We start from the raw sequence: 18,595 nt of genomic DNA on the forward strand, positions 1-18,595 counted from the left end.
AGAGAGAGAGAGAGAGAGAGAGAGAGAGAGAGAGAGAGAGAGAGAGAGAAAGAGACGGTGAATTGCATTCGACACACATTATTTTGCCAATTAACCGACTATTTATTGGAAAAATTATTTTCATTTATATTATTAACTCAAAACGAACTCGATCACACTCGCACACGCACACATAGACAATCAATCGTATTTACTGCACTAATTTTAATTAATCAATCTATTTGGTTTCAATTGCAATCGAATTAAATCAATGCCATCGCATTAATTTTACTCACACAACGTGTAGTCTGTCAATCATAAAGCTGATACCATAATGAAGTGTCACACCGAAAATACACACGAACTCCATTCTCTGTTCCGCCATATAAACCGATTTGCTAGGTGGAATTGTGTGCCGTTTATTATTGCACAGCATTTCACGTATTTGATTGATCAGCGAACTGAAAAGTAATTCTTTGCCGAAAGTATTATTGCAAATGAAAACATGATTTTCGTCTACAATTTCCCTGCTTTTGCCAAGTTTGCACGATGACGAATACAATTCGTCCATTAGTAACAAACTAGCTCGACTTATTCGTCGGCTATGTTTAGTCTCATCCACTATTCGATGCCATTTATTCTTGGTAGAAGATTTTCTTACCAAATCGATCTAAAGCTGTGCCTAGGCATTCATTACAAGAACCATTATAAGTATTGTTTCTGTCCACCTCCCTCAATATCATTTACCCTGAACACTCTTAGATTTAACATTTGTCTCGTGTATTTATTCTGTATATTTTTTTCTTTTTTCTATCACACAGCAAAATTATCTAATGGAATTTGGCTATTTGCCGAAATCGGATATTGAAACGGGAAACCTTCGAACTGAAGACCAATTAAGGGAATCGATCAAATCATTGCAGAGATTTGCCAATATACCAGCCACCGGTTTGATTGATGAAAAAACGATTGCATTGATGAAACGGCCAAGATGTGGCCAACCGGACGATCCGAATGCACGCGATTTCTTTGCAACGAATCGCTTAAAGCGACGCACACGACGCTATGTGATTCAAGGACCAAAATGGACAAACACCAGTCTCACTTGGAGGTAAGTGAAGTAAATTTGAATTATTTTCTTCTATTGCACGGTGTTGTTCAATCTGACAGAGATGAACTTCTCTGAGATTGGCTCAAACTATACGTATAGAATTTTGCCATAACACTTCACCGAACATGTGTGTCTCCGGTAAAAAGAAGAACAATGTATCAAAATCCAGAGTTTATTTGATTTAAATTACCGGCACGGCAGCACTCTTCACAAACAATTTCGTTTTATTGAGTCCCAGAAAATCTTCATAAACTTCGATATGGTTTTTTTTTCTTCATTCGTTTGTTTTTGTGTATGTGCTAGGTGGGGGGGAGGAAATACATTTCTGAATGATATTCATTTTATTTAAATGTGCCCTTCGGATGGGTCATCGTGATTAATCATTGTTAAACTTGGACCGAATTCCATGTGCACGAATGAGAGAGACAAAGAAATTCGGATGCTCATGTGTTTCTTTGCGGATTTCAAAAGAGTCCGAGTTAAAAGTGAAACCTCTACGGTATTATCTACTTGACTTGTATGCATGCGGTTTGTACACGCTTGAACAGTTGAGTGGATAAAGGATGAATTGTTCGGAAACATCCCGTTCCACATCAGACACAAACTTTTGACCATACCCAAAAATATTTCCGATGCGATTTTGAGAAGATTTTCATGCTATCTCCTCCGAAAATTACCATTCGAAAAATTGAAAGTTGAAACTAAAATAACAATAACAACAATTAAGACCTGATTGTTGTTGCCCCTCTTCATTCACAAACATACACCTCGCCAAGATCGAGATTATCCGATTAAAAATTTAAAACACTCTTTATTCCAATTAGTATTTTTGTTCCCTTTTCACTATTTTTAAATCACATAAAATACGGTTGAATAAGCGAGTCAGAATATCCACCAGGTTTAAAAAATTGCAAAATTCATACTTCGGCTCGATTTAATCGAAAAATTGCATTTATTTTACCATTGAAATATTCAAAATTTGACAAATGAATCAGGTTTAATCTAAATTGGTCATGAAATTCTGAATAAATTGAAAAATGACGAAACGAACATCGGAAATAGAAAAAAATTGATATGAATAAGGTTGAAAAAAGGAAACTGATACGAATAAAGATGAGCCACATTTTGATTGAGCAAATTAATTCAATTTTTCACTTGTGTTATCATTCATTTAGCTGATGTTTTCCTTTCTTCTTTTAAAATATTGTGCCGAACTTGGAAAATGATTTTCTTCTCAAATCGTCGATGATTTGAAAGGAAAATATATGTGATAAAATCGTAGACAAAGTGTCGTGGTGAGAAGACATTTAAGGTACTTCAAAGATTTAATTAAAAGTAATTAGATACAATTAATGGCTGAAGAAACTAGCTCGATGAAATTTCCATCGCGAAGTGTTTTTCCGGGGTATTGACATGCTTTGAAATTGTGACGCATACAATGGATTCACTTTTACTCTTTCTCTCTCTCTCTCACTCTCTCTCACTCTCTCTCTCACACACACCCGCTCACTTACTCCAACCGATACATTTACGCAATTGATTTAGGCTTGAAAATGATGTCGTCGATTGACAAGGCAAATTGACCTTTGATGTGGATTCCTAAATAAAATGTACTTCTTTATTCAATTAGGTGCGTACGTAGAGACGAAGGCACAACAAAATGGAAAGCGATATTGAACATGAAGTGGAAACATTAAATATAAACGTAAAAGAATGAAAGAGAGAACTAAATCAATTGAAATCGAAGCAAGAAAAAGAAATTTTCCTAAATTGTGACATTTAGACTTTGTTTTTGTTGTTGTTGAATCAGTTATTTTGAGCGAGAAGTTCAAATACGATTCTTTTTATAGAAGTTATGAATGAACTTAGATGGAATGTAATGTGAATATTAAATGTGACAGTTAAAAATAGCCGCAAACGAATGTGAGTGTCTAAATTGAGTATGCAATGGACTAAAAGTGTTTGTAGAGAACTTTGAAAATTCATTTGTTTTCCCTTTATTTATTGCCCGGTCGACCTGAATAATTTCTAACTTATAACGCATGTGGCAGAAAATCCTTAGAAAAGCTACTGGTTAAAAAGGGAACATGTTGGAACTGATGCATTTATTTATAATGGTGTTTTCAAATAGCATCTCAAAAGCGGCTTTTTGAATGTATTTTCATGTTTTCATTCCATATCGATGACGTTATATTTTTTTCGATTTCTTTCGTATCTTTTATTATTTTGTGACAAAGATATGCTTGCACAGATATACAAATCCGAAATAATAACCAATCGTTTTGGTCGATTCCAGTGACATTCTACTTGCCAAGCAAATGGCGTATTCAATAAAAATTTCTAAGGAAAATACGGTATATTTATTTCGATAAAAAAGACGGGTCACGTGTTTCGATTTGAATCATTTTATTATTTTGGCGCTGCTTGCTTTGAATAGTTTCGCCAACGCTTCTCTGTACAATATGGAGTGCAGGTAGCGCCTCTTCAAATCATCGATACAAAGAAGTTGTACAGTTGTTTGTTCTTGTCTTTAAGAAAATTCACGTGTTCTTTTCCGTTGGCACGTGTACTGTCGCTTTATTATTATGTTAATGTTTTGTGTGCCCACCCACAAACATTCGGGAAAACTTTTAGCCCATTGGATTCAAATCAACCACTCTCAAATCATTGGCGAGACACACGAACACGCACAACAGAAATCAACTTATTTTATTTCAAGTGTTTGTTTGTCTCTTTCCGTTCTTTATTCGATGATAAGCATTTCCAAAGTAAGTTCGTGACTCGTAGGTCGAGTTCCGTGGTTACAAGATAAGTAGCCGTGTTTAACCGTATTAAAATGCTAAAATTACACTCAAATTTATGCATAATATTGACAAAGTGTGAAAAGAAAAGTGAAAATTGAATTTGTGCCATTTTCACATGGACGAAATCAGGAAAAATGCTGCAACCCAAATGAATAAATGATACGGTTTTGCGAACGGCCCGTTCCGTTAGCCATGAAATAATGAAAATATATTGAAGTTGATAAAGAAAAATATGCATACCATGAAAATTATGGTTTAAAGGAAAATAATTATTTGATTGCCATCCAATAGAATGGATAGGTCCGTATACGAACGAAATGGGCCATTTCAAAACACTGGGTGTTCAAAACCGTTTTGCCTCTTTTTACGTAAGCCACTCGGACAAAATGTTCGGAGCATTTGCTGATTTTGATGTAAGCGATGTCATTGTTTAACTTTTTCAAATGGTTCACATCACTTCCAGATGCTATTTTCCCTCGGTTTATCAACGCCGGGTGCCGTGTGTATGCCGTGAAAGTTATGAAACAACAAACTAATCATATTGCATTTCACATACAATTTAATATATTGTATATAAATATGTCGACCTGAAGTAAAAACACACACTCACATACATTGAGACTAACACGTGATCCATCTCGAATGCACTGAAAATCGTTCGAACCGAGTTTCGTTTCCTGGGCGAAAGAATTCCGAGGAAAGACATATATATTTTAAACCACATTATTCGAAACAGTTCCACTCAATTTCCGATGTTCCGTTGAATGTTCTCCATCGGATAGGAGATGTTTAAACAGTCATTGCGGTACAGTGAAGAGAAAATTCAATTTTCGATAAATTTCATATTAGAAGAAAAAAAACTTATAACGAGTTACTGTTCTGCCTCGGCATCGTCATAGTCATAGTCGTCGTCGTCGTGCTCAAGCGGCTGCAAAAGTAATTTACGTCAAAATTGCCGAAAATCCGTCTAGTTCAATAAAATATGCCCGTCAAAAGAGCGCATCATATCTCCATTTGTATCCTTTTCTCATCTTTTTCTTCTTCATACATATCAATTTTATTGCTTCGTCTATGTAATAATCGGATTTGCAGCGACAGCCCAATGTTGTTTTAATGCTCAATAAATTTTCAAACGGAAAATCCAAACAATATTGACAGATTTGACATTTATCGAATCCATAACCGAAATCAATTGCATAAGTAAAAAACACCTTGATTTACAGCATCAATCGGAACCAAGTAGCCCAGAATGCATCTGTAATCAATTCATTCTTTTACAATTGTCAGAACAAAATCAAAAACATACCAAATTGATCGAATCAATTAAATTTTCAATCAAAAAACTTTTGCCGCCTAGAGAATCCAATTCCAAAGAGCCAACTCCTTGTTCGGTTCGGTAATATTAAAAAAGTTTCCAATCCAACAACACCCATCCGAAAACCACTTACACACATACGGGTCTGGCATTGAATATTGAATATGAATTCAGTAGTGTGCAATTTATCTAATCTAATTGGTCTAATAAAATAACATATCTTGCAGTTATCATTTTTTTTCTAAACATAAAGCACCCATTTGAAAGACGAACATGCTAGATTCGCTTTCGTAATGCCTCTTTATTTGAGTGATTTGATCCATTTTTTATGCGAAACATATTGAAATTGTCATTTTGATTAATCGATTTGATCTGTCGTTCGTGTATGAGTTTCCAGGGTCCCATTCAGATATTCATTCGATTCGAAATTCGTTTTGAATTGCATTAAACGGCGTATTTTCAATATCAAATGCGATTTAATATCAATTCTCGTTCAAAATCAAGTTATGCACACGTTATGTCGTGAAAATAGATGAATATTTATTATGAGTTCAAACATTTATGCCGTGCAAACATGGGATAGTGGTGGCTTCAGTTTTACGGTGCGTGTAGCATTTAAAAATCCAACACATTCGTCTAGCCATTTTCGGAAGAGAAGATCTTCATTTTACCCTTCAGTTTTTATCTAAGCAAATTCTAAAGTTCATTTTCAAAATTCGGACCTCATCTGCCAAAAAAAAATATCTTATCCATCTAGGATTTTCAAGCCTTCTCTCGCTTTCTAATGTCAATTCATTGGCAATGAATTCATTTCTCGTATTCATAATTGGATTTTCAACCAAATCAAAAAAGAAACAAATCCCGTTAAAAAATTAACCACAGATTCAATATTTCAACTTAACATTCGAAATGGCAAAATCCGTCTTTGGAATAAAAAAAAACCAACTCTTTAAAAATAAACGTTTCAATTTCGCGAATAATGTCCGACATGAATGAGTATGAAATCCTCGACGGAGAATAAAATTTGGTTGATTGAAGTCGTGATGTTGTGAAATGTGTTTTTATTTGGATTTTGTTTTGGTTTTCTCCATTGAATTGGTAACGGTTGCCACTTTTAACAATGTAATTTGATTAACACACATTTTTCGGAAGGTGGAAGAATCGCAATAAATATGCCAAGCGTTTTTGGTTTCCTTTAGGCGGAGGTGTATGCTTTCCACCCGCTTGCTACATCTTTGTTGTGTACGTGTGAGATAGACGGAGGGAGAGAGTTCCTGAATTATATGCGATAATAGCAACAACAACTAAAATATCGAATAAAAGCCCAGTAACACACACACACACACACACACACACACAACGAGTTAACAATGTACAATGGAAACAAATGTAATTTGATAACAATCGACCACATTAATTCGATATCACTGAAATGGATTGCAACCGCACACAGCATGAACGAAGAGTAGAATGAGAAAAATGGGAAAATGCACCACGGTCGACCAAATGAGAGTACATTTTATATTTTTGGAGCCGAAAATGAGTGATGGTGATGATGATGACGTTGTAGTTTCAAATATTGTTTTCACCGTATTTTTCGGAATGGTTTTTGACAGCATTGCCCGGATGTGGCAGTAACAGCAGTGGTGGCGACTGGCGAACGAGTCTCACAACACCGTCCGAAATATAAATCGGAGTGGAAACGATGCATGCCGCCCAGAATTCCTGGTGTTCTCCTCACTAATGCGATCGGCCCGGTTCGCGTATCAACATCAAAATGCATTTATAAGTTATGGCCGCTTCATAAAGGCGTTGGGTTGCTTTTATGTACACAAAAAATACAACTGACTATGAGACAGCAGAAAACAAAACGAGGAAAAGAGCAAAAGAATTGAGATAAAAGTGTTGTGTTTGACTTGAAGGCATATTGCGATAGTGCAGCAAATAAACAACGGTAAGCTTCTGGACACTTGTCTTCTGTACCTTTGTCCAAACCAAGTGAACAATCAACAAAACAAGGCTGGCGAACCTGGTTCAACCGTTTTTAACTGGCGGAAATTAATTTAGACTTTGCTTTTGAAGTAAGGCTAATCACTATATCACACTAAAAAGACTCATTTCAGATGACTCATTATGAATAACCGGATGTTTTGCAAAGCAACGGAAAGAAAACAATTAGATTAATTACAACGAGAGAAAGTAGAAAAATGATACAAGTTTCTGCAGCAGGTACATTGTCTATCATTGTAATCAGGCCAACTGTCAGTCAACATTCAATTTTTACTATTTATGAGTGAAATCAATTAGATTTTCCACTTTGAAAACTAACAAAAATATTACTCATCCGGTATGCAACGCAACGATCGCCACGGAAGTGATACCATCTTTGTTGTGTGTACCAAGTTTTTATCAACAACAATAGCCAACCACCAGAAGTTGGTGATTCAATTTGTTTATGTAAAAATGCACTGCAAACGAAAATCAACTTATTCGTATCGTATTTGAAACGAATGTCTGGAAAAGAAATGAGATGTGCAGCATATTTGTCTGCTCTGTTTATCATAAGCTCACACTTTACTGTGAACTAATTCATTTGTGTTGGTTACACCGAGAGAAGAAAACGCCCGAACGTATGCAACACTCTTTTTTTTGTTTAATATGTGGAAAGCTTTTTATACTCGGATGTTGCAAGACACACACATTCTCACTGCCCCCAAAGATAATTTGTTGTAAGATAATCGCTGTTTGGTTTTTGTTTTTGTTAGAAAAAAAAACGAAATCGGACAAAACAATAAAATACCATATTACCACGTCGAAGTGACGACGCAAACATTCGAGACAAATGGCAAATGCGCGCCATTTGATACCACCAAACCGAATAATTGTGTTTTTAGTCCGAAATGGTGTATGAAGGGACGAACAAGAGAGAAGTTAATGGAAAAAGCGTAAATATTTTCTCGTAACATTGTTAAATTGTGTTGGATCCTTCTATTCGTTTATATATCTCTCTCTGTGTCGTTGCAAAGTATCGAATTTCGATTGCATTATTCGGAAGTCTTAAAAATGGTTTAGTCAAAACATTGATATGGAATCCGCAAATGTGTTGTGCATCTTGCTGCCGAATGGATGCGTCAATTTTCGCAATTACGTATCGCAATTGAATTTTTCAATGCAAAATTTATTTGAAAACTCGTTAAATGAAGATGATGTTCCACATTTAACTGATATGCCTCCTTCAATCCTTCCTCACCTAGAACACAAAAAAGCAGGTCCATCAAGAAAATTAAATTCACATTTTCGTTGTTACTGTTGTTGTCCATAGTTGTTCACTAAAATTTTCTACATTTCGAAAAACAAACTTTCGAAACCCTTCATATCGTCCGTACTCAATATTTCGGCCAAACTTTTGTTGAGAGTTGTTATTTTGTGGATTGTTTTTGTTAAACTTTTTGTTCGTGTGTAAAACACGGATTTCTCTGTGGCCCATTCTCTCTCTCTCTCTCTCTCTCTCTCTATCTCTGCCCATTCCCTCTTCACATGTACACCTGTTAGCCATGCTCTATACCCTATCTATCTAATGGACCATCGTTTGTCTTTTGCTTGAAAATCCGGCGGGAATTTATCGGAATTCAAAATGCCTCGAAAAAATGTAAATCTTGATGCGCTAGTAATCGAAACCAAATACACCAATGAGCTTACTAAAAAAAATAACAGCTTTTGTTTCCAATATCCAAGTTGTTGTTGTTTGTATGTGAAGCTTTAAACCGGTCGTTCAAATTAAAATGACGCCAAATTTCCTATTCAAATACAAATAATCTAGAAGTTTCTAATTAATTCGAAACAAGCATTCATGCTGCTTTCAATCAATCAGGTGCAACCGATCGATTGACAACTAAAAAAACCCCCAGCATGTTCTATGGCGAGAGAGAAACAAAAAGAAATATGTAATTTGGTTTTTCCACCCACTGAGAGCAGCTATGTCCATCAAAATGCATTTGTTCTAAAACAATCTAGTTCAATCTCTGTGCATTTTTTTGTCTCTTTATCTTATTTATTTAAGCAAGCGTACGTTAAATTATCCACTATTGCTGATCAGATTGATATTTAAAAAAAAAAAATCGTCGATGGGCACAGAATGGCAGCTCGCATCAATTCGATATGGTTGCAGTGATAAGAGTGATTCCCTTGAGCCACAACATATTGTAGGAGTTAGTTGTGTGCCTTTGATATCACAACTGAATGACAAACATTTGTAAACGAGAACGACAAACGACTGTATTTTTCCGCCTCTTTTTCAAATTTCACTCGAAATTACGCTTGCAATTATTTTGTATAAAATGTTGCATTGATCTTCTGAAAACTAATTGAATTTTGTAATCTTGTCAAAAGTAACGGGCCTTTTTTGTTATCCAAACCAAATCGGATAGAACAGAGAAAAAAATATACCCATTCATGCACTAAACTCACTCCATTTTTTTTTTGCTCGATCGCCAGCTTATTTACATATTCATTAAATAATTGAATTTAAAAGTGGCTCGTCGAAGCGCAGTTTGAATTTAGTGTGACTGTGTTTGATGTGTATAAAAGGTTAAAATTGGTAATTGAATTGATTGGAACGAAAATCAGAGAGGCTACAAATACAACACACGCATTCACACATATACACACAAATGCATGGCGGGGTATAGACACAGAAAATTGAATCTATCGCTACTACACACACACACACACACACACACACACACATAAATAGCGTCTATTAATAGAGCTAATGATTTAATTAGTCGCATCTGGTGGCGATTGAAAACATTCTTGCACTAGATCACCCAGACAACCGTCACATCAGCTAATCGAGCATTAGTCACTCGGGCTTGTACTGTATTTCGCATATAAACATGTGTGTTTTTTTCTCTTTATCGGTTTCTCCCCCTCTCTCTCTCTCTCTCTCTCTCTCTCTCTCTCTCTCGTTTTTCTGAATTGGATGGAATGGTCAACAAGTTCGATTTCGAAGTCGCTGGGTTGATTTGAAATGACCTTTTATCATAAACACTTAACTCTCTATCTCGTGCGTCCCGGAGAGTTTAATACGAAAGTAATACCTTCCGAATGTCCATGATGATGATAATAATGATGATGATGACGATGGGAAAGTGTTTGTGTTTGTTTGGCCATAGTAGCAGCAGCACTTGAATCTCTGCGGGTGATGGCTGCTCCATAGATCGTGTCAATTTTATTTTATTCCGGTTTGGGAAGGCCCAGTTTAAACAATCCATACGGCCCGCTTTCGAAAATGGCATTTTTAATTACAACGTTCAGTCGCATGTATTCTCGTTGGTTCGTCTATTGGATGGTACACCATACTACGCTATAATGGGTCCTGCTATCTCTCCATTCAAAACTCAGCGCCGTATCATGCGTGAGAGAAAGAGAGAGAAAGAGAGAGAAAGAGAGAGAGAGAGAGAGAGAGAGAGAGAGTGAATGACTGTCACACGTTAAACTGAGTCCACCTTAAAGAGCGTGTATTTTGAACGGGTGTGCGTTGTATGTGTTTTTGTCGTTTATTAACATTTATCACAAAATTAAAGAGATGTTAATTGAGGGGGTCAATAATATCAGTGGGCGTAGCGACAACAATTCATACACTCTTTCTCTATATCAACACCAAACGATCACTTGTCTCTTTTTCCCTTTCTCGTTTGTTCAGGACATTTAATGGCGTGTTTTTATTTTTGTTTTTCTGTAGCTTCATTATGAGATTTCCAAGAATGAATTAACCAAAAACCGATCGGTGAATCATCAACTTAACCTTTTTTCAAGCAGTTGAAGATGGTTCAAAAACCAAAATCAATCACACTTTTTGTTTTGCCGGGCATCCAACAAATTTTAATTATCCCAACTGTTATCAAATGAATTGGCCTATGAGTTGGTATATGAGTTCGTCAATTTTATTGTTTAATTTTAATCACTGTGTATCAATTGTGAGCTTTTCAACAGAGAGAGAGAGAGAGAGAGAGAGAGAGAATTTTCAATATAATTTTTTTTATTTAGTATATCTGATTTGTGCCTTGTTAAGTATCATCAGCGTGCTTTTTGCAATGATTCGATAACTAAATTTCCGCACACACATGGAAATAATATTATTTTCATTCATTTACTTTTATTATTCCATCATATAGCAGAATCACTTATTATATCACGATTGTTTTTTTCGTTCATTTTTTATTTGGTGGCAAACCTTCCATGGAAGCATCAACGCGTAATTCATAAAAGAGAACGAAATTCAGTTGGATGAAAAAAAAATTAAACAATAACACTGGGATTTAAACTGGACTTTTAAATGTTGACTCGAATCATTCATATGTGCAGTTTTAATAACATTTCAGTGTTTGTTTTACATTTATTTTATGAAAACCACTGGATTGTTCCCATTCAAAGAGAATAAATAAAAAGGAACAATTGATACGAGCAACAAAAAATGAATTCAACGAAAAATAAAAAAAATTATCTTCATTCTAACGGTTGTCTAATAAAACGAGTCAAAACTTAATCACAAGAAATTCAAAGGTCAGCATGCAATTATACCCAGCAATTAGTCGAATAAGAGCAATACCATTTATGAATCGGGTTTTTAATTATTATGACTCGACAGAGAAAGATTAATTTAAAACAGTGGTAGTAACGACAAATAGGTGCATAATATCTCAAAGCGCCAATCAAATTTTTATTATCAAATGTTGTTTAAAAATTACATTAATTTTTCGTATAATATTTTCTGTGTCTTGAACAGAATTAAAGTGATTTTAGATTCAATGCTTATATTTTTTATTTAATAACCAAAGGCAGTATATTTCAAAAAAGAAATGAAACCAAGATCTTAAAAAATATGAGCATAAAATTCAAATTCACCATAATTTGTTTCAACACTCAAAAAGTATCTAGACAAAAAAAAAGCAGATTAGTAGCTCTACATTTCATGTAGTGCTAAAAAGGGCAGAAGAAAACGAAAGAGAGTGAAAGAGAGGTGAAGAGGGAGAGAGAGAAAGAGAGAGAGAGAAGGAGAGAGGAAAGGCATAGAAAAAGAAGAATAGATAGTTGATCGTTTTGAAAGATGAGAAAAAAAAACGTATTCTAAGTCCATTTTCCCTTGGGAAAACCGCGGTTGAAAGCATCGCTCAACACTGTCGACACAACAGTGATCCGTCATGGCTATCACTTGCAAATGGAAATGGAATAACCATAGATCGACAAAAGCAACGGGGTTTTAGTGGATCTGTCATTTTGAAAAATACACCGAGTTGATGATCCTATATTCCATGCCGGACGAATGCTAAACTCCAGATTGAAATCAGATAGTACTCCTTTGTGGGACAATGCACAGCACTCACGTTTATATGCACACATTCATCCAAAGACAACGGTTCGTATACACGACGCAAACACAACTGTGAATGCAAGGAAGTGGAACCTCGATTGATAATCTTTAATTCAAGCAAACGCCAACTCAAAAAGTAAATTTACAAAGAGAATTCAACCAGAAATGGACGTACTGAAAAGTCCATTGCTATTAAGATTTTTCTAAATAAATGGAAAGTATGACTCTCCAATACACAATCAATGCTCGGTTTGCCGTTGATTTTCCATATAAAACAAACGGTTCAATTGCGTTGTCTTCGCCTGTGTTGCTGTTCTGTTGCGTAAGCGAGCGGATGTGGTGGAATCGATGTGTGTGTTTGTGTCTCTGTGTGTCTCTCTCAGTGTGTGTATGTGTGTGAATGTTCGGAGCTGGTGTGCTTTTGCATGCGGGCTGACATCAAACCATTCGCCGTCTTGGCATCGTTCAAATAGTGCGGCAACATCGAATTCAGTCCAGTCTGTGCTCAACAGCTTTCAAGTAAACATCGAGTTTTCTGTGTACAATCCAAGTCTCGAATAAACCGAAAAAATACCAGAATTTACTAAAATACTTATAAAAAAAAAATAAACCGAACAGTAAATAAATTCCAAGGAAGTTTTCCTAACAAACAATTTTTTTTTCATCAATTTTTTTTTGTCGATTTGTCTAAATTCAAATAATTTTTTTGCCACTATTTTAAATCCAAGTGTTTTTTTGTTTAAATCGTTAAAAAAAAATTCTCTCTTAAATAATTGAAAAAGTAGTAAAATTCCCGGGGCTGACTATTCAATTGAAGAAAAATTATGCATATTTTTTCTTTCAACCAAAAGACAAAGCGGCAAGAAAGCAAATATCGAAATTAACATATCGCAATGCTTGAGGTTGATCAATCGATTGGTTATCAAAGAGGTAGCTACAAAGTTCTGCTTTGCAGTCAGCATCTTTCAAAAATTAGAAAAAAAATACTATCGTTGATTTGAGTCGCGTGAACAAATCGAGAGAAGAAACAGAGAAAAAAAAATTGGAGCAAATTGATGAAGAATGCGGGCTACGACTTCCACTTAGAGGAACGAGCGCATCAAAGGCTCGATAACAGAATGCATGCAAAAAAAAAAAAGAACAACTGATGGTCAAAACTATGGGAGCATAGGAAAATGGGCTCATTGCATGTGTTCATCGAGATGAAAAGGCCAAATATCAAGCAGCGCAAACATCGCTAACGATTGCATTGTTTTATTGTATCCAACCAGTAGCAGCACCACCGCCACCATCAGCACCAATCACAACAGACATGGACAGCAAAAAGATGCCAACCACTATACATTTTCTTCTTCGTTTCGTTGCCGATTTGAATCGTGTCGAAAATCATTACACCCAAAAGCATCGGGTGCATTTTTTCCCCCCCGCGTACACACCATGCGACAACGTGTGCACCATCCCGATATAGATATTGAATGAGGTAAATTTTCTTCCACTTTCGTCCATAAGTTTTCGTGTGTGCTTGCCATTCCGTTGAGTTTTCATTTTATTCTCATCGTCTCTCTTGGTTATTATTATTTGTTATTTTTTTCTTTTTGCGTCTTCCGTGTGATTGCGCGTTTTAAAAGCCATTTGGCGTTGAACACTGGCGCAATGTGTTTGTATCTGTGAGAGAGGAAGAAATACGCGTTCTGTTTTTGCAGGCGCATTCAAGTACACACACATACTCATTGGTGTAATGATACAGATTGTGCACATGTAGCAGCATATTGCGAAATTTCCCATGTTGTTTTCTTTCTCTTTAAATGCCTGTCTCCCACTCGTTCGCCCCCACGTTCACATTTCGGTTTTTAGCTCCATTTCAAATTTGAATTGGTGCAGCAGCGAAAAAAGGCATAGCAACTTCTTTGCACACATGAATCTCGAAGATGGGAAATATTCGCTGACTCCAATGTTGTTGTTACTTTTAAAAGAAAAACTCCATTTGTTTCTATTATTCATATGCAATAAAATGTAGCGTTTTGTTCTGAAACAAAACTTCGGATCCTGAAGATATTTCAAACGTTTTTGATTTAAGTGTCGTTCGTTAGAAAAGCGTTCGATTTAAACATAACTCGATTTTCGTTGTGTTCCTCTCTCACTCCTCCTTCCCATATTTCGACTTCCTTCGACGACGAAAAAAAAAACAAATCCTACCGATGAAATCAAACAAGTGTAATGTTATGCGAAGCCATTCGAATGATCGATTGCGTATGGCAAGCATCGATGACAATGACGCGACGAAATGGATCAAATGTCGGTTGTCGTTGTGCACATTGTATACTTTATTGGAAGTTATTTAAAATGCTCGAGACAAGTTCATAACACCACTTTCTTTCTATACGAAACAATTAAATATTTCAACTGTGTGATGTCTGCGTGTGTGCGTTTTTCATTCCTTCTTCTCTGTTTGTCACCCGTATTTATTCAATTTATGTGGGATTTTTTTTTAATAAATCATTGCGATATAAATAGTATGTTTACAATGTGCACACTTTGTTTATCAGTTTTTTCTTTCTTTGGTGCGATGGCAAAGACGAAGTTTCAACAAAAAAAACGCTATTCCTCTCTCACACACTCTCATTCTCGCTCTCGCTCTTTCTCTTCAAATTGAAAATCAAAAAAACGAAACGATAAACTATACAAGCAACAGCAATAACAGTGACGTTGCTGTTGACCAACAACGCAATTAAATTATTTTGATAAGTACAAGATGCCGAATTCTCCGAAAATTGATTCGAATCGAATAGTGCATTGCTTTGGATTCGTCTCATGATTCGTTTGTTTATTTGACAGCTTATATTTTTTTTCATGTTTCACAATCGGATTCATTTCATTTAAACCACAGCCGAAAAATAACACATCACATCAAGAACACTCGCATCACACCCAATATTACGATCAGCATTTTTGAATTCAATACATATGGCCACATTCAATGGCACACTTTGTTCCGAAAAATTTCGAATCAAACTAATTCGTTCAATTGCAAATGATGAGTTTTCATTTTATCGAACGGATAAAAAATAATGATCAATTCCAATTCTAGTTCCAATTGGTGATTTCCATTGAAAAGAATTTATTTTGGATAAGAACAAATTGTGAATTTTTTTTCGATTCATTTCGAACCTTCGAAAAATTCAGTCAATTTAACGTATTTGGTTTCAATACATAAGAGTTGCACTCCAAGCACTTGCTCTACGTTCAAAGGACAATATACCATTTTAAGAGCATCAATTACTGGGAGAGTCTCTTTTGAAATACACACAAAAAACGGCTCGAAGCTTTTACTTTGTTGATCTCAAGAATATTGGATTGTGAAATCCTGTTTCAGTATAAAACTGCTGTTTGCTTTGGTTCATTATACTTTTGATTTTCTGTCAATGACATGTTATTGTTTGTGAGCAACAAATCGAAATAAAGTTCGTTCGCATTTTCGTCAATGATCAATGATTTATCTTGAACAAATTAATTGATACAAATCGATGACAAATTTTGATTTCCATTATCATTGAAAATGATCGAATAAATTCAAGCGAAATAAAATACATCGCAATTTTTATTTTTTCGATTTCATTTTTTTCTCTCTCTTTCAGTTCGAAAAAATTTCATCTGCTCACTTTTTTTATCGTATTCATAGCTGTTTTTATGTTGTTGTTGTAGATTCTAGTGATTGTCTTTTTTATCAAATTAAAATTAGTCGATCATAATATCTGCGTCCAAATCTTGACTACTAAAAGAACTAAGATTGGTGCTAGTATCGCAAAAACAACGAAAAATGCTCATTTTCAGCTCGAAGATATAGAACGTAGCATGAAAATTATTTATGCATGATCTTACATGATCAAAGTTGAATTTCAATAGAAAAATTTGTGAAGGCAAAATATTCGGAATAAAAACGAGAGAAAAATAGGATAAATCAATAATTGTTCTGAAATGATGTAGACGAAAGAAAAAGTTGTTCTATTCCGAAAACTATTCAAACAAACAAGAAATTCGACTATTCGCTATAATCATTCGTCGATTCAGTTTTTCTGACGAAAACTCTGACATTCACATGGCTTTTCTTCAGGAAGAAAGAGTGTGTGAGTGATTGAAGCCAGTACAGATCCGACGTCAATACAAAATCGACGAAACGAATGCCTTTAAATGCTTACAGACTTCATTTTTGCGCTTAATTTATTCAATTATAATCTGAGAAACGCACAAATTATGTACACAGATTGGAAAGCGTGGCAAAAAGTGGCAAATCGGGCTCTCACAAATCCACGCCACACACGCACACACACCATCCAACATCGCCCCCCAAAAAGTGATGAAATTCGATTAAGAATCCGACAAAAAAAGGATATATACAAAAATCAAATAGAAATTAAATTATTTATTAATTTTCCATTTGATTGGGCCACCATCTAAATGCCAATTTATGCAAGATGAAAAAAATAAGATATTCGAGGCAGCCCCGAGACTGCATCAAATGCGCGCTCGCTCGCTCACGCACGTATACATTTCTGGTGGGGAGTGCGAGCGAGAATGTGTATCGCGAGCGAGGGAGCAAAATTGAAGGAAAATCAACTGCAAATTGTCGAATATACGAAAAAAAGGGAATCGAGCATTAAATTCAATTGGATACAGACTATGCATGTGTGTTTGTATGGTTTTTGTATGCAGTTTCTATTAAAATATATGCATTCGTTGAAGCAGACACTAGCAACATGCTTGCACTCTCTCCCATTCACTCTATTCACTAAGTTATATCGCGTGCGCGCACAACAACCCGTTATGAATCCTGTGTCCAATTATTCTGGATCACACAATCGGTCGCGCAGACATTTTGTATTGAGTAAAATCGGACGATCAGGTGGTCAATTACCTCCATATTTTCAATTAACAATGGTATGTGTGCTTGCACAAAAGGTGAATGCGCCCAACTATGAAATGGCCCGTGCACACACAGTTGACAATTAAAATTAAAAATGTATGCAAAACAAACAGACAAACAAACGCGAGCGAGCGCGCGAGCGAATGAGCATAAGCCATGCCAAGCCAAACCGTTATTCCTATTGAAGCCAATACAAACGAATGATTAACGTCAAATGTATGACATTTTAAAGCCGCATGTACAACCAAAAAAAAAAATTCAATCTATGTTGGGCGTTTTTGAACGAAACAAAAACGACAAAAAACCTAGATTCAAAAATAACGCATTCTGTTGTTATATCCGCCTATTAAACGGACGATTGAAGGAAGCATTCAAAAAACAAGTTGTTGAACAAATTGAAAAAAAAACCATTGACGCATTTTAATTCATGGTTTTTTTTTTTCATTTCCAAACTTTCAATCGCAATGGAATTCAAAGGACGCTTAGAAATTTAATTTTATACATTCTATTTCAACGTCCGTCTAAGCAGCGTGTCAAGAAAGTATTCGCTTGTTCAGCGAAAAATGAGCTCATTGCTTTGCGCGTCGTAAATCAATTTTCACCGTTTCGTCTCAGCGTTCACCCAATCTAATCAATGTGTATTGCAACAGAAACGTTTTATTCTTTCTGCGAACAAAAAAGAAGAAAAGAAGAGAAGAAAAAAATTACCGCTAATAATTGGTGAATACAAATGAAGGACGCCCAAGCGCTGTGCGATGCATAGCATGTATGTGAGGGAAAGTCAAACAGAGTTGAAAGTAAAGTAGATTACGTGCCAAAGAGTGCGAATACCGGAAGCTTTCAAGAAATAAAGAGCAGACAAAAAGCACGTAAAATCTCATTTTGTGAGAACCTACTTCAAGATTACTCTTCAAGCCCAACCCAGCCAAGCAATGTCGAGCATATGAAAATTCTATGCACAGCATATTGTGTGTGTGTGTGTGTGTGTGCATTTTTGATAGCGTCAGCAGTTAAGAGCAACAGCGAAGAATACGCGCTACTCGCTTTCTCTCTCTCTCTCTCTCTCTCTCTCTCTCTCTCTCTCTCTCTCTCT

The 18,595-nt window shown here is 35.6% G+C and overlaps 1 protein-coding gene across 11 annotated transcripts in view; it reads left to right on the forward strand.

The window, feature by feature from the left end:
- The window catches only part of LOC129574687 (matrix metalloproteinase-2-like), an 80,129-nt gene that overhangs the window by 25,880 nt on the left and 35,654 nt on the right, over positions 1-18,595 (forward strand). For 9 of the 11 annotated variants that reach the window (XM_055457048.1, XM_055457047.1, XM_055457039.1 and 6 more), the window contains one exon: positions 801-1,090. In XM_055457048.1, the coding sequence (XP_055313023.1) occupies positions 801-1,090 (290 nt within the window). Of the gene's footprint in view, positions 1-800; positions 1,091-1,159; positions 14,062-18,595 lie in introns of those variants that run through there. The other 2 variants (XM_055457051.1, XM_055457050.1) reach the window with 2 other exon arrangements.

This window comes from Sitodiplosis mosellana, unplaced genomic scaffold, assembly GCF_009176505.1.
Source record: "Sitodiplosis mosellana isolate CC-2019 unplaced genomic scaffold, AAFC_SMos_1.0 Smas_scaffold_6165, whole genome shotgun sequence".
Lineage (NCBI taxonomy): Eukaryota > Metazoa > Arthropoda > Insecta > Diptera > Cecidomyiidae > Sitodiplosis > Sitodiplosis mosellana.